This window comes from Watersipora subatra, chromosome 3 (assembly GCF_963576615.1).
Source record: "Watersipora subatra chromosome 3, tzWatSuba1.1, whole genome shotgun sequence".
Classification (NCBI taxonomy): Eukaryota; Metazoa; Bryozoa; class Gymnolaemata; order Cheilostomatida; family Watersiporidae; genus Watersipora; species Watersipora subatra.
The window spans coordinates 63,966,098-63,990,111 of NC_088710.1; the positions used below are offsets into that span (position 1 = coordinate 63,966,098).

General features: G+C 35.1%; 1 protein-coding gene across 2 annotated transcripts in view; it reads right to left on the reverse strand.

The window, feature by feature from the left end:
* The window catches only part of LOC137391841 (serine/threonine-protein kinase 10-like), a 78,847-nt gene that overhangs the window by 35,853 nt on the left and 18,980 nt on the right, over positions 1 to 24,014 (reverse strand). For both annotated transcript variants that reach the window (XM_068078385.1, XM_068078384.1), the window contains 5 exons: positions 19,699 to 19,804; positions 18,498 to 18,604; positions 17,667 to 17,839; positions 14,007 to 14,112; positions 5,306 to 5,452 (listed from right to left, as the gene is read on the reverse strand). In XM_068078385.1, the coding sequence (XP_067934486.1) occupies positions 5,306 to 5,452; positions 14,007 to 14,112; positions 17,667 to 17,839; positions 18,498 to 18,604; positions 19,699 to 19,804 (639 nt within the window). The remainder of the gene's footprint in view (positions 1 to 5,305; positions 5,453 to 14,006; positions 14,113 to 17,666; positions 17,840 to 18,497; positions 18,605 to 19,698; positions 19,805 to 24,014) is intronic.

The following is a 24,014-nucleotide window of genomic DNA, read 5'->3' on the forward strand; positions in this document are numbered from 1 at the left end:
AAATTTCAAATCATTTCCACGAAAATGGCTTTTTTTTAGTAGTTAGCAACTACACCCATATCTGATGGACCCATTAAACATTACCATTTAAACATAAACATATGCAAGAGCTATTGTGGTGCTTTATTCAGAGCAAATACATACAAAAAACAAAATTTATAACGGTTGCACAGGCTGGTGTAAGTACATATACATTCTGCCTTATCATATGGATCTTTAACTATATTGGTCAAATCAACTACAGTAGATAAGGCTAGTTTAATAATGAATCTAGCACTAGTCTGCTTATCACAGCTGGAAAAAAGAATTCAAGGATGCTTTCGATTCTTTTCACATAACTTAAAAATATCTGAAAATTATCCTTCATTGAACTTGTTTAGGCTTGTTCGCAGCCATAAATTTTGAGTTGTCCAAATACTACTTTGACTGTAATGTAATAACTATTGCTTATAGCAGGCCTGTCAAAGTCAAAGATTTCTCCAAGACATAAAAGTTCGTTTGCATTTCAAATGATTTTCATCATTAGGTCACAACCAGGGTTTTTGCAACGATTCCAAAACTTGCAACCTCAAATCATGTTAAGAATGCAAAAAACTATACCAAAATCATTCTATAATTATATAAGTAACAAGAGATGCTTCATCGGAGGGGTTTTCAGCTGCAAAAATAAATTTAACAAATGTGTTTCAACAGCCAAAATCCTCTGACACCAGCTCAATATTTACACAACTTAAGGACGCGCGTGATGAACCCATAATTTAAAGGGGAGTGCTCACACTCCCTCAACAATAACGAAAATTACCCTGTATCTTCTACCATTAACATAATCGAACTAAGCCTGGCAGCCAACACATTTTAGCTAAAAAATAATAAGAAATTCAAAGCGTGCACATGTTTCATAACCGCTGTACATTATATATTTTGACTAATAATTTCATATCTCACAGAAATTCAACATGTGAAAAAAACAACTTGACAAGGTCTGGAGAGTTGTCTCATCAGGTAATCACGCGGTAGCCTCCGATTTCGCTTTAAAAAAAGAGGTGTGGCTATTAGTCATATCATAATCTGAAAAACCATTCAGTATGTAATTTCGCTATTCTGATCGTAACACTTTGCAGCCTAGTCTTGTATGTACAAGTAAGTCCCTTGTATGCCCCCTGATCCCAGACAGTATTAGCAACTTTCCATCGACTGTGAAAGCACTTAGAATAGCACAATTCCTTTTTAACTGAATATCATTTAGAAGCTGCAAGCTTGTAGAACTCAATGAAAAGACCAAAAATCAAATACAGTCCATAGTTTTTACTCTTTCAAAGAAGTGATGTCTTGAAGGTAACAGGAGAAATAATCAGTACATGAGTCTGATAGAGTGTATATTTGCTATGAATACTGAGTCTGATAGGGTGTGTATATTTGTTATGAATAGAAAACAACTAGTTTTAGTGTGAAGCTCTTGTTGCTGAGGAGAACCTCTCTAGTTCTGTCTCTTTCTAATACTTCATTTCCAAGAATTTCAATCAGTGTGTCATTAGAAACTAATGTCCTGTCAGCCATTAATCCTTTCTCAGCCTGTTAACAGTGCCCTCGGTATTCAAGTGATATCTCAAAACTAATAGTCCATTCATCTGAAAACTTCAAAATTATAATGAAAACAAATTACACACAAAGTGACCAAACTTTTATAATCCCAAGGAAACTGAAAGCGCAAAAAGACAAAGCGAAACTATGCAACCAAGTTTACTCAGGCATAGGATCACATGGAAAAACAACTCCCTAAATTATTTCGGGCCCAGGCTTCAGAGTGTTAGTTGCCTTGTATCGGCGATTCTTTATGAAATGCATGTGGACTTACACAAATAGTCATTAAAATCCGTGAAGATCTTGGAATTATTAAAACTGAAAATTCTGAAAAGTTTTGCAAGTCTACGAAATCAGTTGATAGTTCAGGTAACAAAGAAAGATAACAATAGGGAAGAATGAACAGAACCATGGGATTCATTGACCTGTCAACCAGAAGAATGTCAACAAGACCGCAGACCAAATACCATTGCTACGTGTCAGCCATCCAGGAGATTTAATTACTGGTACTAGTTGTGTTGGAAGCAGTTATTATTTGTTTTGCATAAAAAGACTGATACCGATTAACATGAATTTAATTATATGCTCCACCTTGCATATATAAATACATGAAATATATATTACAAATAAACCTCCGGTGGAATGATGTTAGTGGTAGATATTTTAAACAGAATGAAACTTTTTGCTACAGATGTTCCGGTACAAGATTTTTTGGCATGATGATTTCTGACGCAGGGCTTTCTGAAGCAGGACTTTTTGGCACAGATTACAAGTCCAGAATTTATCAATAATTTGTACACAACAACTAAATTTATGTATTTGACGAATGTACTGTATAGTTTACGAGACCCTTCAATCGAATTCTAGCGTATTGAATGTAAAAATTTATTTTTTACATATTTCGAAGAAAAAGTATTACCGTATATGCGAAGTTTCATGAAAAAAAATCAACGTTTTTTGCATTTTCTTGTTATTATCATTGTATTATTTATTTACTGTATATAAGCATAGATAAGTTCTTTGATGTATTTCTAGACCAGATTTTAAAGCAGGCAATATATCCCAAGAATGATTGCCCACACGCAACAAAAAATAAGATAATTTCTAGTAACATTTGACAAACTCCATGTGAAGAACAGCTACTGAGACTGCCTTAGCAACTATGCAGCCTGAATATTAAACACTTGATGTGAAAGTCCATTTAATGCCCTACATATAAAAAGCAACACTCAGCAACCTATTTGCTATACAAAAGCGAATATGTACACGTTTCAATTTTTTAAAGTTGATTAACGCGTCAGGTAGGAGAGGTTGCCTATTCTTAATCGTTTGAAGTTCAATGGCACTATGAATAGTCTCATGGCTGTAAGATGAATACCAAAGATATTCTTTGCAGGATTTCTTTACATGTATAACATTTTTGTTTTTCGTTTATAGGCTAAAAATGAACAGCTTGTGATGCAATCCAAAGGATGTATAAAGTAATGCACATGCTTTTTAAAATTTGGTCATTCTTGGTTATTTCTGGCATCTGATTTTGTTCTCACATAAATTAACTGACAAGTTCTAGACATTCACTTGTACTTGTGAGTAGTTTGTCCTACTATTGTTTGTCAGAAACAAGAAATAATTTCTGATTGTTATTTCCTTGCTTGACCTTGATTTGTGAAATTTAGTGCTATTGCTGCTTGATAGCTGTATTATCTATCTGGAGTAAGCTAAGCCAGTTAGTCAAGTATCATAAGCCATACATAAGACAGTGGTTCTTAAACTGGGTTCAGTGGGTCAGTCGAATGGGTCCGGTAGAGGTCTCTGAGAGGCAACAGCGAAAGTCACAAGGTTTGCGATTTCCGAGGTCATGTCTTTATGAAAAGATACACATGTAATCTGTTGTGAGTTTATGCATTGATTGGTTTTGTTGTCAGAACACAGTGATATTAAAGCATGGCTAACTTTGTGCCCCAGTAAAACATACATGCACCTGTCTTGAATGTGAAAAAAATCACATTTTATTTTTCAATTAAGAAGGATTCGACGAAATTGCATATCCAACTTGTGGTTTCCGTACGTCCAACAAGGCCAAGAACTACTAATCTAAAAGTACCTTTGTGCTAGCACCAAAGCAGTGCAGTTTATTTTATACAGATCAATTTCATTAATATTACATTGTGCTGCTCTTCAACACTAGTTTTCCAAAAATTTACATAATTTTTTAGGACTGCAGGTTTTGGTTTATATACGTTTCCATTCAACGATAGACGACCATTGTTTACAACAAACATCCTCAGTGTGCTTCATAGAGGTCAAGTTGCCGTCAAACCTCTATTTGAATGCCATGGCGCTCTATTTTTTAATCCTCTCTTATATCAGCATTAAATTAGAACTGGCATTTAAATATAGCTTTCGACTAACTTGTCAGATTTTTGGGACAATAAATTTAACCTTTTACAGGCAAAGCGATGCTAATGTTGTCTATAATTCACACTCTCCTTCGAGCGAATTGACTTTAATAACGACGGCCTCAGCATTCTTTTTAAAACGTTTTTCATATACGTCGAAGCATCAGATCGAGTTAAACAAGGAACTACTTTGATTATAAAATATTAGCGTGGTGCTGTTAAGTATTTCGATGGCGTCGGTTCCAAAGTTTTAAAAAAAACTATAAAGCATTGGCGTTAGAAAATAAACATAACGTTTTTAATTTTTTAAGATGCTAATGTTTTAAAATTAGAATACACCATAACAATGGCTGCTATTACGTCATACGCTAATTCTGAAGAGTATTCTCATCGTTCATCAAAAATGTTTTAAAGTCTTGAGAGAACATTGTAAACTACTAGTCAGAAAACAATGGATATGATTAAGACCCTATTAACTTTGAATCATGGCGTAATTATGATGATTGTGACGATCGATCGATCTTCCCAGGTACACTGTCATTTTATGATCATGGCAACCACTACAGTAACAACGAAAAAAATTAATTGTTATTGATGTAACCGAGTCATTATTAGTACTATTTTACGAACACTTTTCTATTGATCACTTTTTATTATGGGTTTGTAAAGATCAAACAATGTCAAAGTGGCGGTCAAATAGGGGTGGCATTCAATTAAAGGGTAGCGGTAGTATTTTTCAACCCTTCTATTGTAGCGTTTTATTAGAGGTGATGTCCAAATAAAGGTGACGTTCAAATAGAGGTTTTACGGTATAATACTAATCCTGGGCTAATATAATACTACAACTGGGCTTTAGCGGCATTATGATTTTTCATAATCGCAAAAATAGCTGAAAAGCTAACTACTTAGAAGTCGGGCACCCTTTTAAACAAACCAGACACATAAATTCGCAAAGCTCGCGCTTACTTGCCCAAACGAAAATCTTAAATTCATGAAAAAAATTTAAACAAAGACCAGCGTAATAAAGAATGACATCGTTTGTGCCAGAATATTTAAAATTCAATTCAAATAGAACTTTATCCTCTCCAAAAGACCAACAGGCCAACAAGATCCAATAGATCTACCACATACAAATTCTATTATGGTAGGATAATCTTACCGAGAAATGGAGAGCTACATAAGAAATAAATCATATCACTATAGCTGACAGTTTTAACTCTTTGAAACCAAGTCTTTATGGTCATATCAAAAGGTTCGATTTATCGTCTACTCGTTGGTAGAAAATGAGTGGGTAACTGATTGACTTGAGGCCCTGAGAAGATTACCTGGTCTGATTTAAGTTTCTTAAGATGTGCTTTAAGCTCATTGCTTTGGTTGTGTTCAGTCTTCTCCATGTCATTCTTGTGGCATCTCATGAGATTGTCTAGTTTTACTTCATAGCTTCTCGTATGATTCGCCAGCTCGGACTCACACTTCAAAAGAAAATAGTGATTTGCTTCATTAAAAAAATTCATAATAGAAATGGAAAAGAGCAAAAATTTCAATGCCCGTTTTCCAAACAAATATTTACCAATTAATTGGCTTTAAAGAGATGAAAAAAAATTCAAGGTGTTGAAAAAATTAAATTGAGCACACCCCCATATTAGAATAAAAGAGTTTTGACATAACACAGACACAAGCTAAAAGTTTCTAAATGCTCATTTACCGTTTCTTCCACTTACTTGTTGGTCCTATACAACCTCTACACACACATATGCTAGTAATATTACAGTGCAGATTTTTGGATTTCCGCTGAGCGCCCATGTAATACTGTCGCCTAACCATGACGAAGGTAGACCAAGTTTGCTGTGTATACAGTCAAACCTCGCCTTAGGATAATATCGACATGCAAACTTTTAGGCACTCGACATTAACTCTAAGCCATTAAGAGACTTTGAGACATTAACTTTTGTCTCAACATGCCATGTCCAACACATTGCAGTATTTTAAATCAGCACGTATACCCGCAGTTCTCATTTACATAGTTTGGGTCTGCTTTACTCAGACAATATTAATCATCCTGTCATACCTTTGTTTGTTAGTTTTAAAACCAGGGATATTAGAACGACCAGTACAAGTGATTGTTGCGGTGGTTTGACAAAAAAGATGATGAAAGCAGTACATGATTGGTTAAAGTGAAAACAATTTTCTCAAGGCCAATTCTTTAGAAAATCTCTGAGGCTGTTACGTGGAAATCATGAAGGAAGAAAATAAGAATGATGCGAAGAAAAGAGAGTCTGAGGTGAGTAAAATAGTAGAGACTACCCTCAATTACTAAAAATGCAACTTTACAAAAAATCAAACATAAAAACATAACTATAAATATAAATAAATTACGCTAATTTTAAAGTTTACTTAGTCTGTTTAGACTAAGTCCATATTTCCACAGCAACCACTCCCTAACCATCCTCTGTCTCTTGTACCACCAATGCTACACCTCAATTTATCTGCCTTTTTAATGATTATAAATTTACTGTTTTAAATTTTTACATACAATTTCCTTTTTTATATTTAGTGTTTTGTATTACTATAAAGTATTTTTAATAAGACTTGTACCTCAAGTAGTTACAATCAAGTTTATGAGCTGTGAAATGAGTTGAGCGAAACATCATGTCTTTGACAAAACTATTTGTTCCAACATTCCAAGATGTTGACATATGAATTGGGGAACGAATTAACTTTGAACGTCAAATTTTGACTGAATAATTGAGCCAATTTTTCAGACCCAGAATATTTTGTGAGTAAATCCATATCATATCATCCATATCATCCAAACATAGCAGCTTCAAATTATATTTTTATGCAAAACTTTCATCGCAGAACCAAGAATATTTCCCTAAGGCTTCAATGGTCACCAATAGTACTGTCTGACTACAGTCTGAGAAGACACTGAATTAGTTTACGCTAGACTACAGAAAAATCTCTTTAAAAAGATTTAATTGGTATTATATGTGTAATAAATGAGCCAAAATGCCTGCTAAGTTTTGGAACTATCATGAATTGTATGCAAAAGGATGAATAAGTTGAGATAAATAAATATATCAGGGAAGTTAATTATTTTCAGATATAAATACCGATGTTGAATACCTTCTTTGTGGATTTCTGTAATATCAAATATTTTCCCAAGAAAATCGCACATGAGAAATAATTCGGTCAAAAACTAAGATGCCTGTTAAGGGCTGATATGTACTTCAAAGAGATTTTCAGTATTTTAATATTCATATAAACAAATAGAATACCAAGCTCAGCCACTTATTAATTTCATGTCAAAAAGATCTATCAAAAGCTGTCACTCATTTAGGATGGCATTGTGAAAGGACGAAATAATAGGAGACACTGTCGAAGTGCCAGCTGTCATTGCGTCTGACAGACTCGTGGTAAAATGATAAGAGTTTGCAGGGTCGTAAGTTGCTAATGTTCCACATCAGTTGGATAAGTACTAATCAGTTGGATTAGTACGTTCATTAATGCAGCTTTATTTTATTCTGCTTTTATGCAATTTAAATGTACAAAAAACTGAAAATATTCAAACAAGTATTCGCTATAACTACTATTAATATAAATGAAATCAAGTCAAAAGAAGAATTTAAAAACGCACTCATTTTTTGCCACAAACCTGCTAAAACCTGCCACAGCTAATCTGCCACCTGCTAAAACCTGCCACAGCTAATCTAAGGTGAATTACAAAAATGCAAGAGAATAAAAATACAATTTCTCCAGAATTTTCTCTAGCTAAATATTTTTTGCTAGTGTTTATCAAAACAACAATTAAATTGCTAGTTACCTAGCGACTTATCCCATAATTTATCATTATTATTATCATTATTGTCTATTCCGATAGCCAGTCCAGGGTAAACATGGGCAGTTCTTAAAATCAGCATAAATTATCATGCTTAGAATACATCATATCTAAATCTACTGTTTCATGTACATGTAGGTTGTTACACCAATTATAAACACTATGAGAGAAGAATTAGGCAACAAGAGATGCGCACTCTAATAATTTATTTACAGGAACGTCAGTAATACGTACAGGAGAAAACAACTCTAGTGTGAAACCACCTTAGTTGTGTTTCAAAGTGTGCAGAAAGAACCGGAGTCTCTAATTACAGCGATAGGGTTAGATTTAGTATTGAAAGAGTTAACAATCAACTTAATGTTTGGAGAACTCAATACTGCATTTTTATGCCTGACAAGCTATCAAACAAATCTGCAAACTTTGCTAGGGATATACTTAAAGGTTGACTTGCAACAAAATTCACATTACAGTTATTTGGTATCAAAAGATTCACCATGTCTTACTCTGTTGTGTTGTAAGTGCCAAGTATGTGGAAATGTGATTACAAGCTTTTAAAAGCTCAAAAACGAAAAGCCACCGTAGATTGGAATCTCTTTATTTCGATGACGTAACCACGAAATTTGGTTATCGTCTTGTCATGGATGTTCTCACGTGAATTGAAAGGCCAATAAAAAGCTCAATATAAAACTTATCGTAGTACTAGTTTATGACAAACACTTCGGGTTTTACCGAAGGCCCCGTATCAAATATAGATGCTCGCTACTTTACAGTTTTGTTTCGGCATTATTCAATCATCAAGTCGTAATCTGATCATGTGACCCAATACTTCGCAAATAATTTATGCAGCACTTTTCGATTATCACAGGTGACCAACAGGCTCGTCATGATTATCAGACAATGATATGTACTTCTTCGAGCTAAGGTTAAAAAGTTTAACGATTTTTTACGGTAAGTTATAAGATATCAGTGCTAAAAGTGACAGCATTACAATGACGATAAAATAGATGCGTAAGAACAATAGACATAGTTTTATTGAAAGCGTGAAGTAAATTTGTGAAAATATTTCGACGAACAAGGTTGCAAGAAAGTGTAAACAGAAACCATCTCTCATAACTACATCACATTTGAGCCGTTTTGGAAAGGGAATCCAAACTACGGCTGTCTCGTGTGGCTGCGATTTTCTGTTCGTTTTTGAGCTTTTAAGAGCTTGTAATCACCTTTCCTCATATTTTGCACCTACAACACAAAAGAGTAAGACATGGTGAATCTTTTGATATCAAATAACTATAATGTGAATTTTGTTGCGAGTCAACCTTTAACAAAGGGTGAAAGCAACTCTGAACCACATAACACACTTTCAATCAGAAAATTATCCAAACAAGCTTATCTTACACAAGAATTTGTGACTTATTATTGAACAGTTAAAAAGAGGTTCGGGATGTCAGGAAGATTGTGGGCTTATTAGAAGGCATATTAGAAGGCATATTAGAAGGCATATTAGAAGGCATATTAGAAGGCATATTAGAAGGCTTATTAGAAGGCATATTAAAAGGCATATTAGAAGGCATATTAGAAGGCTTATTAGAAGGCATATTAGAAGGCATATTAAAAGGCATATTAGAAGGCATATTAGAAGGCATATTAGAAGGCATATTAAAAGGCATATTAGAAGGCATATTAGAAGGCATATTAGAAGGCATATTAGAAGGCTTATTAGAAGGCATATTAGAAGGCATATTAGAAGGCTTATTAGAAGGCATATTAGAAGGCATATTAGAAGGCATATTAGAAGGCATATTAGAAGGCATATTAGAAGGCATATTAGAAGGCATATTAGAAGGCATATTAGAAGGCATATTAGAAGGCATATTAGAAGGCATATTAGAAGGCATATTAGAAGGCATATTAGAAGGCATATTAGAAGGCTTATTAGAAGGCATATTAGAAGGCATATTAGAAGGCTTATTAGAAGGCATATTAGAAGGCATATTAGAAGGCTTATTAGAAGGCATATTAGAAGGCATATTAGAAGGCATATTAGAAGGCATATTAGAAGGCATATTAGAAGGCATATTAGAAGGCATATTAGAAGGCATATTAGAAGGCATATTAGAAGGCATATTAGAAGGCATATTAGAAGGCATATTAGAAGGCATATTAAAAGGCATATTAGAAGGCATATTAGAAGGCATATTAGAAGGCATATTAGAAGGCTTATTAGAAGGCATATTAGAAGGCATATTAGAAGGCTTATTAGAAGGCATATTAGAAGGCATATTAGAAGGCATATTAGAAGGCATATTAGAAGGCATATTAGAAGGCATATTAGAAGGCATATTAGAAGGCATATTAGAAGGCATATTAGAAGGCATATTAGAAGGCATATTAGAAGGCATATTAGAAGGCATATTAGAAGGCATATTAGAAGGCATATTAGAAGGCATATTAGAAGGCATATTAGAAGGCATATTAGAAGGCATGTTAGAAGGCATGTTAGAAGGCATGTTAGAAGGCATATTAGAAGGCATATTAGAAGGCATATTAGAAGGCATGCTGAGACTGATTAATAATAACCTTGCACAAAATGTTAGTAGATTTGATCAGCAAGTATCGGTATTTCGCTATCATTTGCGATTGTTTTTGATGTTTGAAGTGATTTGACTGACAGGAAGTATGAAGATTAAAATCGACAACTTGAATCGGGGTTAAAACACTCAAAAGAAAAACATGTAAATGGTAGAAAAGTACTGATACTTTCAGATAAAATCTACTCAAATTTTGCGCAAGTTCATCTGTAAGATGTGCTTAGACTGCGCGACTGCCTTATTTGGGTCAAACTTAGTCGTATGTACGCAGTTCGGTCAAGGGAAGCCGAGCATGAAAGTGAGTGATTGAGTGATTATGAGCTCAAGAGCATTACATATTTAGCAGATTTTAGTCGATCAGCTGATGCTCCAAAACAACAGCTGCTAAATGTGTTTTGCATTGTGCAGGAAGTGCATGCGTTCTGTTCAAGTAGCGATTGTAACTGAACAGCATGATTGCATCAAGTATTTTTATTATTTTATATCTAAGCGCATCTAGTAGAAGTAAAATAGTTTGCGATGAGGACAAAATAATCCTGGTAAAAAGCTAGCAAAGAAACATGCAGCTGCAATAAGTATTCAGTTCTGTGGATGGGAATAGCTAGGCAATAGTAGCTGGGAAGTTATGAGTTATGTGGTTGCAACAGACACTAGACAGAAGAAGGTAATGTCTCCGATGTGCTGCCAACACGTGGCAGATAAGTGTATGAGACGTTGTGTCTAAAAGAACCTGTCAGCCTTTGTCAGCATAATAGATGCTGATACATATGTGATTGGCCGAAAGAGTTTACTGGTAATAATAAACAAAATTTCAATTTCATTTTGTTAATTTTCAGTACATTACATTTTAGCTTCGTTTTTGAATTACGACAGACACAAATAAATCTCTGTAGAAGGCTTTTACTCGCAACAAATATGAGCAGGCCTCTGGTGTCAATCGGAACTGTACATGAAAACTTCCTAGATAATTCTATTATTTGTTTGAATCTATTAAAAACCAGTGTTTTTTTTAATTTGTTTGGTATGTTTAATAAATCTTTCAAGCCAAAGCTATGTTTAACGATAAATAGCAATTAAAATTCAATAATATGTAAAAATTGGATATAGTAATCAATCGCAAGTAACAATGAAGTCTAAAAGTCAATAGGAGGTAATTATTAGGTATAAAAGTCAATAGCAGGTAAATATTAGGTATAAAAGTTCATAGGAGGTAAATATTTGAGTCAAAAACAATAGGATTAAATATAAAAATAGCTACTGGTCCTGCATAATCATAAAATATCTTCAGTGACTGTAAAACTATAGGAAGTAGTTAAAAGACATCTGTGTTACTACATTGCTGATAGGAAGTAGTTAAAAGACATCTGTGTTACTACATTGTTGATAGGAAGTAATTAAAAGACATCTGTGTTACTACATTGCTGATAGGAAGTAGTTAAAAGACATCTGTGTTACTACATTGCTGATAGGAAGCAGTTAAAAGACATCTGTGTTACTACACTGTTGATAGGAAGTAGTTAAAAGACCTCCATGTTACTACATTGCTGATAGGAAGTAGTTAAAAGACATCTGTGTTATTACATTGTTGATAGGAAGTAATTAAAAGACATCTGTGTTACTACATTGCTGATAGGAAGTAGTTAAAAGACATCTGTGTTACTACATTGCTGATAGGAAGCAGTTAAAAGACATCTGTGTTACTACATTGCTGATAGGAAGTAGTTAAAAGACATCTGTGTTACTACATTGTTGATAGGAAGTAGTTAAAAGACATCTATGTTACTACATTGCTGATAGGAAGTAGTTAAAAGACATCTGTGTTACTACATTGTAGATAGGAAGTAGTTAAAAGACATCTATGTTACTACATTGCTGATAGGAAGTAGTTAAAAGACATCTGTGTTACTACATTGCTGACAATAAAACGCAGAACAGAGGAGAGCGAATCTCAAAACAAGAACCAGTTCCTCAGCATCTCAAGTAAAAGGCAATGCTAGACAGTCCTACTGTTTTATATCCGTTTGTACAGCAAGAGATAATATGCAATGACATGGGAAGTCGCCCATGGATTTGATTGTTATATGGACCAAAATTAAACTAATGCTTTGGTTTAAATATATTAAATCAAAGAATGTGAGGCATCAACCAACCATTGCAACCTAGTTTTGGGACATTTATAACAGAAAATCCTTATTTAACTAGCTAACATCAACCTAATCAACTACCAGGTACTTTATAAGCTAACACAACTGTCTCTTTAACAAAGGGATGCAAAGAAAGTTAATTATCCGCAATTAACTGCAGAAAATTTAAGAATTCATGAACAGCATCCTCATGATCATGTAGTGTAGCAAGTACTTCTCTAATACTGTTGTGTTCAATATCCAAACCTTATGTTTTATACAGATAAGTATAATTGTATTATTGTTTGCATACTATGAAAAAGGTACAGGATTTGCTGTACCCAAATATGTTGAGATGCCATAAAACTTCTTTAGACACAGGTGACTTCTTTAGACACAGGTGACGTCTTTAGACACAGGTGACGTCTTTAGACACAGGTGACGTCTTTAGACACAGGTGACGTCTTTAGACACAGGTGACGTCTTTAGACACAGGTGACGTCTTTAGACACAGGTGTCGGCAATAATGAAAAGTATTGTATGGATAATGGGATTGGCTAATGTATAATAAGACAGACTGAGCAGGAAATGCAGCAATAGAATGCAGGTAGCTTAGAATGCAGCTTAGAAGGTAGCATAGAATTCTACTGAGCTTAGAATGCAGTAGGCGGAGGCACACCCAGATGAAATGATAGCAACTTAAAAGGCGCCATTCAATTGTGAGTGAATGAGATGCTCAAGTACTATTATAATATAGTGGGTGAATTGTGTGACTCCGGTTTAAGTAGGCCGGTAGCCAATAGTGCCGCGGTAATCTATGGATAATACGCCCCCTACCTTCATCACATGTGCCACAAAAGTCCAAACTGAATGATGTCGTAAGTGGATAATACAACGATAAAGGAAAAAATAGAAGTACAAAATTCAATCCACTAGCAATAGAGCATCCAAACAAACTCGCGACAACCGTTTGCCATCTCAAGGATGAAATGTTATTTCTGAACTTCAGGATTAATTTTTGCGTAATTCCAGAAAATCAAAGATGTAAATAAAAATATCATAGAAGAATAGTGTGACAATTGCATTCGCAAAGCGCAAAACTATCCAATCAAATACGAGTTGCGGCTATGCATTTCTAAACCATATGAGAATGACTGATGTTGCATCTTTCGTTGGTTTCAATTGCTTCGACTGTTTCCGTGAAGCCTACAGCTAAAATTCGGGTGGTGTAAAAGTTAAGCAAGTTCTTAATATATGAAATAGTCCGTAAAATTCCTCAAGTCTATCTAGTGCAAAATTTGGTGATGCAACTAAAAAGCACTTTTAAAAACACACAGCCAGTTATAAATGCTATGAAAGATATACTAGCAACAAAACTAATATACAAACTTAGTAGAAACTATTGGATTAGACTATATAAAGACGAGTGTTTGTAGAGAGACTTTGACTACCAACAGATTAACATGTAATCAGCGCCCACCTGTCGCGAGAGGTTGTCCTTGGCAGTTGTATTCTTGGTCATCAATTCCTGGTACTGCCTGTTTTCTTCCTTCTGCAAGACTTTCAACTCTCGCAGGTCCAACTTTCTAAACCACAAAAGTAAGGAACATTAGTTTAAATGGCCAGTACCATGTCTCTGTTCGCTGTCTTTGTTATACTCACGATACAGATATCTTCACTCAATGAGACCCATCTCTCTCTTCCTACTCTATGTTATGCATGTTCTGCTTACTGTATCAATATTTTACTACTGCAGTTCCAATTTATTCATTACGATCGTCTTGTCTCTGACTAAAGACTATTTCACACTATATCTCCGGATGTAGGAGTTGTCCTTTAGGCATTCCACATCGACTATATGTACTGTAAACTGATGGCATCGATGAATCAACGCGGATATGTCGAGAAAGTTTGTAGAAGTCAAACTTTCCTGATAGTTCGCTGAGCATCAATGACAGCCTGCACAATGGGCACCATCTCAGCGATGGTGATTCACTGTCCCAAATAGCGTAATCTATTTATTTTCATTTATTATAGTTGCTGCGAGACTAGTATTTGAGTCGACATGCGGTAACAAAAAAGTTCCTTCAAAAATATTTTTTTAAAATAGAACACAACAGCGTGGACTATTCGCTGATGCAAGCACGGTTGGGTTTGTGATAGTGTGAACATCGTTATCACCGACGATTGTCGAAGTAATTGTGGCATGCACGCCAAGATGCGGCGATATAGTGTGAACCAGCCTTACTCTGCCATTTTTATTACTCGGATATTCGTGTCATATCCACTAACAACTCTATTCCATCCATCATATCTGCCTTAAGCCTATTTCCCTCCTGACTAAAGTCAAAACCCATTTAAATTACAATACTATTTACGCCTTCAGTAAGTTATGTTCGCACAAACAGATAAGTGGTTATACTTGTACTGCCTAGTCTTAGCACCAACCTAGACTACAGCCTATAACAGGTTGGGCGCGTAATATAGGTGAAGGTCATCACAGTGACTTAACTCAGAAATTCATAGTTTTTGTTCCCAACATGAGCTTAAGTTTGTATTGCATAGATAACGGACTGACAGACTGAATCTGAACGTAAAGGAGACAGCTTCGAGGAAGAGCATTCGTTATTCAATGCATCAGGCTATGAGACTTGAAAACACTAGACTAGTTCAGGTACATTTGTGACGTCTACATGAATATTGATTTGTCAGATACATTCCTTTGGTGAGTTGATTCCGCCTTTACACCGTTTGCATAAACTGTTGGCAGACTGTGACATACATGTAGTGTATATGACAGGATTAAATTGCTAAAATCAAAATATCGGCAACTATTTATAATTAAATCATTAAGTGTTTGAACTGTGTATACTTGAAGTGCATTTTATTATGCATTTACTTTCTATTTTAGCAAATAAAATTTAACTCTGTCCCAGATGTGCCTTTTCACCCCATCAATGTTCACATTGGTCAAACAGAGCAGGAATGTTTGACCAAGTCAAACTCTCTTGTTAAGGTAAACTACTATGCTCAAGTTAAAGTCTGGGTGGTTTTCTGTTAGTACTGTGTTAGAGCAGCAAACGTGGAACAGGCTTTATTTAGTGTTAATTTCAAAAAAATCTTATGACAAGAATTGGGAGCATTCACGTTTATCAAACTTTTGATCGAGCGTATTCATCGGCTACATAATAATTACCACAAGAAAGTATACTTGAACTATTCCTCATATCTGTCACGCAAGACATGATATTAGGTTAGCCCGTCATATCTTAAAATCGCATAACTTAGTGAACTAGGTTATGTAGTGACATACCATAAGAGAGTGAACTAGGTTATGTAGTGACATACCATAAGAGAGTGAACTAGGTTATGTAGTGACATACCATAACATAGTGAACTAGGTTATGTAGTGACGTACCATAAGAGAGTGAACTAGGTTATGTAGTGACATACCATAAGAGAGTGAACTAGGTTATGTAGTGACATACCATAACATAGTGAACTAGGTTATGTAGTGACATACCATAAGAGAGTGAACTAGGTTATGTAGTGACATACCATAACATAGTGAACTAGGTTATGTAGTGACATACCATAAGAGAGTGAACTAGGTTATGTAGTGACATACCATAAGAGAGTGAACTAGGTTATGTAGTGACATACCATAAGAGAGTGAACTAGGTTATGTAGTGACATACCATAAGAGAGTGAACTAGGTTATGTAGTGACATACCATAAGAGAGTGAACTAGGTTATGTAGTGACATACCATAAGAGAGTGAACTAGGTTATGTAGTGACATACCATAAGAGAGTGAACTAGGTTATGTAGTGATGTTAAATTCTTGAGCATATCTGTTAAATACACTAGTGTTACACGCTACGAACTTTTGAGCTTCAAAGTTGTGGTTTAAATTGTAGGAATGAGGAGGTATTTACATGATACGCAGGAGTAGTCGCACAACTCCCAATTGTTCCTAGCTGACGAGTTCACATGCTACGAAGAAATTGTCGCATAACTCAGCATTTTCTATATTAGCCTGAATTATATATTAGCCTACAACGGGGCGCATACTTTATATGAACTGAAACTGACATGACTGAAACTCCTAAAATGCGTCTATGGTCAAATGTCAATGCGTGTGAAAAAATTTTCTTTTAAATTCGCAGCTAATATTTTTATATCGGAGATAATATTTTTAATGGGATTTTTAATTTTAGGGATGCTGTAAGGATGTCACCAATGAAGACGATAAAAATCCAACCTCCGATCGCAAAGATTTGTACAATAATACAAATATTGATGTTTACATCATACGCAGTACTTCGTTGTTGATACAATGTTTTCAAAAATAACCACCTTAAAATGGAGGTTTGAATCGCTTTGAAGAATTAAAGATGCGACGCTTTAAACCATTTACATGCCACGAAGATGAAAAATATGACAAAAATTCGTAGCGGGTAACACTAGTGATGGTCATGCTACGCATAACAATTCGTAGCGGGTAACACTAGTGATGGTCATGCTACGCATAACAATTTACCAGATATGCTCAAGAATATCTGTTAAATTGTTACATTGGCGTGTAGGTTCACATTTCAGTGCTGATAGCCTGCGGTGCTGTCACCGGTGCTTGCGGCGTATTTGGGAACCAGGCTTTAGAATGAGTATCTTAACCAATGTAATGACTATTTGCCCAAAGAATCTATTGTATCTCGCGTAGCTTAATGGTTGAGTTCACCTTCTCTGGATCTGGAGGTCCTGAGATCAAATTCAGTGCCATACGGATGTTTCATCGCCAGATTTTAATGACATAATGCCTAACGATACTGTTCCGTTAGGCACTAGGTTCAAAAGCGTCGGTTAATACGAAACAGTGCCGTTAGACACTGTTACGTTTTAAACAGCAAGATTGCTGCCGCGTTAAAAAGCACCGTCCTGAGTTCTGCGGCCTATACAAAGGTGCGGCCTATGTATTGTTTTTTTAATCGTTTTTTTGGAAAATAAAGCAGATGCGGCTTATATAGGGGTGCAGTTTATAGTCCGAAAAGTACAGTATATAGATTAACCTCATGCTGTTTAGCGCTTCTAGTCTTAAGACATTACCTGTTTTGAACACCTGTTACCTGTTGTCAAATTACCTGTTTTGATGAGCAAATGCCGTTTTCTTGGCATCTTCCTGACCAGAAACTATCTTTTTAGATGTCGTTGTAACTTCCTTTCCATCGACGACAAATTTTCTTGTCTTCTTGAGAGTTCTGTAATGATTGTTGGTTTCCTTGGATGCACTGCCATTCTCTGTCTTTGAAGGCTTCTAAAAATATTTCAGAAGCCAACGCCTGAGTATCCGCTATTTAAAATTAAATTATTTCATTCAAATTCATTCATCAGGCGCTAGCAAACAAGACTAATGTGCTTTTACAGCGTTATAGTCTGTTACCCTTTGACCGTAACTTCTTCTATTTATCTGGAGTGCACAACTCCAAGTCAACAGATTATTTCTAAATTTTTGCATATGCAAAGGTTGCATCTGTTAGCACAATTGGAGAGGGTTTAGTTCCGTTATACAAAACTAAAGAGCTATAAATAAGCAAAGGAGATAAATTGATGATAAATAGACAGGCGTAGGCCACTGAAATCACGTGCCTTTTTCAATTGCACGTAAACCACAAAATACTACTAATAGTTTGAATAAGAAGCTTCTACAGGCTCAAATGTGGAACCCATTAATTATAATAAAGTAGAATTTTGCATTCACGCCTGGCCAATGAGAACAAAGCATGTTGCAGAGCGTCATAGCAGAGCGTCACAGCTCTGCGAATAAGAGATGATAGGAAATCCGTTTAAACTTGTGTAACCACTTTTGCCTATTTATAAAAACTAATATAAAAGCTTGGTAAGGATCGATAACAATTGTCTTAATCCTACTGAGGCGGAGGTTGTCTTCTGTTGCAATGAGATCACAATCATACCTTGTTTCTAATGTGAACTTTCTCGGTCTCATCATTCACAGAGGTGACTGGTGTGGTTTTGTCTGCGTGGGCTGGTGAAGGCTTGGATGATTTGCCATGACCTTCGTCTGCACAAAAGATTATATTTATATCACGAACACGTGGATTATGTAGAATACAAAGGGTCAACTGTATATCAGTAGTTGTTAATGAGCCATAGCCATTTCCACCCACACAAACCAAGTAGTAGCTGCAGCTACCAGGAAGCCTCATCAGACCATATGAAGAGATCAATGCAGACAGAAACCATTGTCATATGAAGCCCTGGAGAGTGAACCAGATTGGAAGATCCGCAAAGTGTACCTTGTGGATTACTACAAGCTAGGTAATAGCTTGTAGCTATGGCTACGTAGCTACAAGCTATGTAGCTATAGCTATCATCTGACTCGCTCCCGAACACAGAGTGAGCCACTCTCATGTTATAAACAAAGTTAGTTCAAGCCACTGCTCTTTGGTTGATAAAGTAGTTATGTTGGCAACTGAATGCCACTTTAGATCATCGCCATAACCAGAAAAAACTAAATTTCTGTTAGCTGAAGAAACAGTAAATTAGTGAATGCAATGTTATTGTGAGAGAAAACAAGACAAGGCGTATCAACCTGAAAAACCTTTCTAATATGAATAGCTCTATCGTTCACTCTATTGTTCACACGACTCACTTAAAAATAAATAGTGGCTCGAGCCATGTAAGATTTTACTAATTATTTCCAGTTCCAGGAATTTGTTAGCTGCATGGACCGAGCGAGTCTTGCTAAAATGGTAACATAACTCTAGTTATCTAGTACATATGTAGATACAATTACAGACATGCCTCAAAATAAAACTCACTATAGGTGAACTGAACAGCTGATTAAACCTGCGAAATGAACTGGACACAGAAAAAAATTTTCCCATGTTTCCATTTAGAACTAAAAAATTGATATTAGCAACATCCCTTCATAAGTGTAACTGAAGGTGGTATACTTTTTAAATTTTGGCAATTGCTGCGGCCAATAGATGATGAAAATGTGGAGAAAAATGTTAAGAGAAGGAAATGGCAGGTGGTTGCCATTGAAATTAGATAAACTGTCAAAGCAGCAACAACATAATGACTTCCAATAAAGTGACATGACTTTCATATTAATAGAAGACTTCTCAAATAAAAAAATGAAAAATAACTCACTCTCATGGTTCAAGACAGAATCTCTGATTGGAGGAGGCGATGGCTGTGTTGCTATCTGATCTTCTAGAGTGACTTCATCAACTGTCTGTAGAACGACTTGAGGCACCTAGTCGACAGCAAGATACCCGTTAGTCATTCACAACTCAATTTCAAACCCCTTGTAATGCCGTAAAGAGGTTATGAGTGGTTTGAAATTTTCAAGGGTGCTTTCAGATTTTGTAAGCCTAGGGGGGTATGAGATTGGGATACACATAAATCATTTAAACAGTCAGATTCTGATCTGATGCCTTTCACAATTTCAAAAGAAGTATAATAGTCTTGTCCTTTTAAGGGTACGTGATAACCAAGTCACTAAAGGTTTACTGACATTTGGTATGCACACGCATGACCATGCATCAGCAAAGGACGCGGCCCGCAATTTTATAAAGCGTTGAACTGTTTAGGCTACCAAATAATAGTTTTATAACAACATGCTTGTTGTGTGCTAAATATGTTTTATTGGGTTTGTAGGAGACATCTAGATAGTAATTAATGTATCTTTTACCAATCACTGAAAGTGGCTGATAGACGATAACTCCAAGTTAATGTATACATGTAAAACTAAGCAAACAGCCATCACATACCCTGTTCTATGATCGGTATTTTTTGCCACCCGTAGCCATTAGGGTACAGGCAAAGAATCTGAAAGTGCCTAAAAGCAGATTTTGTTGCAATTTTAGATTAAGCAAAAGTGAATCCAGCAGGTTTGTATTACACTCTGGTCTAATCAACATAAAATCCTGGCTGTTTATTTAGCGCATCAGGAGAAAACTAGGTTGATTGTGGTATAGAAATAGAAAATAACTAGCTATAAACCTGTTGGAATTTTTGAGCTTGCTCAATGAAGACAAAGTGTAACCCATGCTGACTTGATAAGTATAAAAAAAACGAATGGCCTAACTCATCAAAGAGATATGTGCACCGAGACGACAAGATGTTTTGGCAAATGCGATCAAAATGACCACAGTAGGTAGCCATGAGGAGAGCAGTAGGAAACAGTCCAACAGGATTTAAAAAATCTAGCAAAACATTCATGAGAAATTCCTATCACGTTCCAATTGCATTAGAGCACTGGAAGAGATGGAAAACATAAAGTCATTGTCCTTGTTTATGAGATATAAAATTACAGTTAATCTAAAATAATTGATGATGAAAAAATAAAAACTAAGATGATTAGAGAAAAAAAGAAAATGCAGCTAGAGTGCGGAAGCCAGAAGAATGTTAGCAATATACAACCGTCTATTGAAATAATCAGTTTCTACACACTACAGGAAACTGTATTATTACTATACAACACCGCTGGCATATGTTCCTATACGTTTTTACCTGCTCCGCATCTTTTTCAAGCTACAAGTTCACAAAACGTGTGATTAAGCTAGACCTAGAGGGATGCAGCAGGCATAACAGATGTGCAAGGCGCCAACAAGTCTGCGATTGAGCAAACACGTTATTGATGATATAAAGACGGTGTCAGATGAATTTTTGTTATTCGGACACAAGTTGCAAAACAGGCAAAAAATAGTTGATATTGATAGATGACATCAAACATTAAAGCTGCTTGTAACAAAGGATTGATTGCGGTCTGCAATTCTGTTACAATCCCTAGTCTGGGAAGATCGGGAAGATCCCGTCTGATGACTCAATCTCACGTGAATGACCGACATACCTCCAAGCGAGATAAAAAAACATACTTTGATAATTCCTTGTCAACTCTTGCAACCTGAAGCGAGTGCAAAAAGTACTACAATGCACACTTGCATCACTTGTTCACCAATGTTTTAAGCCAGCCACTTAACTTGATCGTGCAAACTCAAAACTACAGAACCAAATCTAACATAGGCATAAGGATAGAAACATTTATATGAAAAATGATCAAGTTGTACCGAGGCAAACTTCCTAATCTTTCATTACTTCACACCATTATTGAGCGCAGTAAAAAATGGATGTAACACATTTTGTACAATAGGTAATCTTAGAAGTGATGGCCTGACTGCAGAAGATATTGTTATAGGTAGATAAAAAGGATTAGACTCGCTATAACGAGATAGTGAACATGGAATACGCCAAGACAATAACAGATGAAAGTAACTAATTATTGGACTTATGAATATGGAAAAATACAGCCCTGGACTGAGGTCCATGAGATAGTCGGTGTTCTTCTAATTTTAGAGATCCTATAAACCACTATAAACTAATTCAACATAGCAAAAACATGTACACACGATGATTCCTGTGAATATAACCTGCATGAGTCAAATAAGATAGAAATAGAAATTGCTATTCAAAGGTGATGTCAGTAAAGTAATAGGATTAGATAAATGTTTTACAATAAAGAAGTGTGCTAGAAATATGTAAAATATATTTTTATAGATCAGAGGTTGTCATTGATATTCAATGTATTGCTATAAGCACGATGTATTGAAAACAAGAACATACTATATACAGGACATAAACATTGTGTACTGCATATAAGCTATATGTATTGCATGTAAGTACTATATGTAGCACAAAAACACTGTATTGCCTAAAAGCAATATGTATTGCATATAAGTACTATATATAGAACATAAACATTGTGTACTGCATATAAGCACTATGTATTGGATACAAGTACTATATATAGCACATAGGCAATGTGCTGCATACTAGCATATGTATTGCATATATGATAAACTATATATTGCATTTAAGCGCCGTGTACGGTATTTACGCAATATGTATTGCACATAAGCGTTAGGTATGCCTTGTAGGCATTATGTACATGTGCATAAGCACTAGTTATCGTATATAAGCACTGTGTATTGTGTGCCAGCATTGTGTACTGCAAGTTATTATAACTATCATTCATTGCAACACTAAGTTAATGTCAAATGGTGCTTTGCCTATTCAGCAAATATTTCTGAACAGAACAATCGGACTTCTTTGTCACCAAGTTTACACCAAGCAGAGTTAATCGAATCGGTGTCTTACTAGGTAGAGCTGTATAAATTAATTTATGTTGGTATGAGAATTCTCACCCAATGTTGTAATTTATAAAAAAGATTTAATTGCACCTATGAAAAGCATTGAGACGAATTCATAAAGTGAACCTCCTGCAATACAAAAACTGAAGTATTGCGCAACTAAAGCAACCTAAACAAAAGCTTCGCAAGTCAAATCCTGAACAATGGAACAATAACCATAAATCTGATATGCTTATTAAGGTCATAAGGTCATTTACTATAATGTACTCAGGATTATACATGTACATCTGAGTATGCATATAAAAAACATGCGCTGAAGAACCAGATTGTACAAGGCAGATCCTAAAAATTACTGAAACCTTATATTCTTACCAAACCCATGTTTATGTATATATAATATATATATAATATATTATATATAATATATTATACATAATATTTATTACATACACTATATACATACGTTACGCATGTATATTACACATACATATTACACATATATTTATTACACTTATGTATGAATACTATATATGAATTGCTCGAAGTGCCAAAGCATTCAAAGAGAGGTTTTATGGCATATATATATGCCGTAAAACCTCTCTTTCAACGCCTTTTTTATAAACAGATGGGCATTGGATCAAACAGATCAGTCGATCAGACAGATATATATATATATATATATACTAATAAATTATTTAAAAGCAATACTTATCTTTTTTCTCAGCTACTGTCAGTTTCATGACTTTCCCATTCATCAGGCTGTGTTGAAACACAGCCTGATGAATGAGAATATCATGAAACTGACAGTAGCTGAGAAAAAAGATAAGTATTGCTTTTAAATAATTTATTAGTATATAGCTGCTCCAATATATTGTTGAGCACTCTAATTTTAGTAATACTAGTTCATAATTCTTAGGAATTTATAGTTTATATATATATATATATATATATACATGTATATATAAATACACACATATATATATATATATATATATATATATATATATATATATATATATATATATATATATATATATATATATATATATATATATATATACATATACATATACGAGGTCTGATCCAAAAGTTCCAGGAATGGAGCTATAACTCAAAACGCGTTGCTTCAATTTACCTATCTAGTTAGTCCCCTTCAAAGTACTCCCCTTGGCTACCGATACACTTGTCCCACCTCTTCTGCCATGATGCCATGCAGTGCTGAAACCCTTCGGCGTCGATGCTGTTTAGCTCCCTCGTAGTTGCACATTGAATTGACTCTATACTGTCAAATCTGGTTCCTTTCATAGTAAGTTT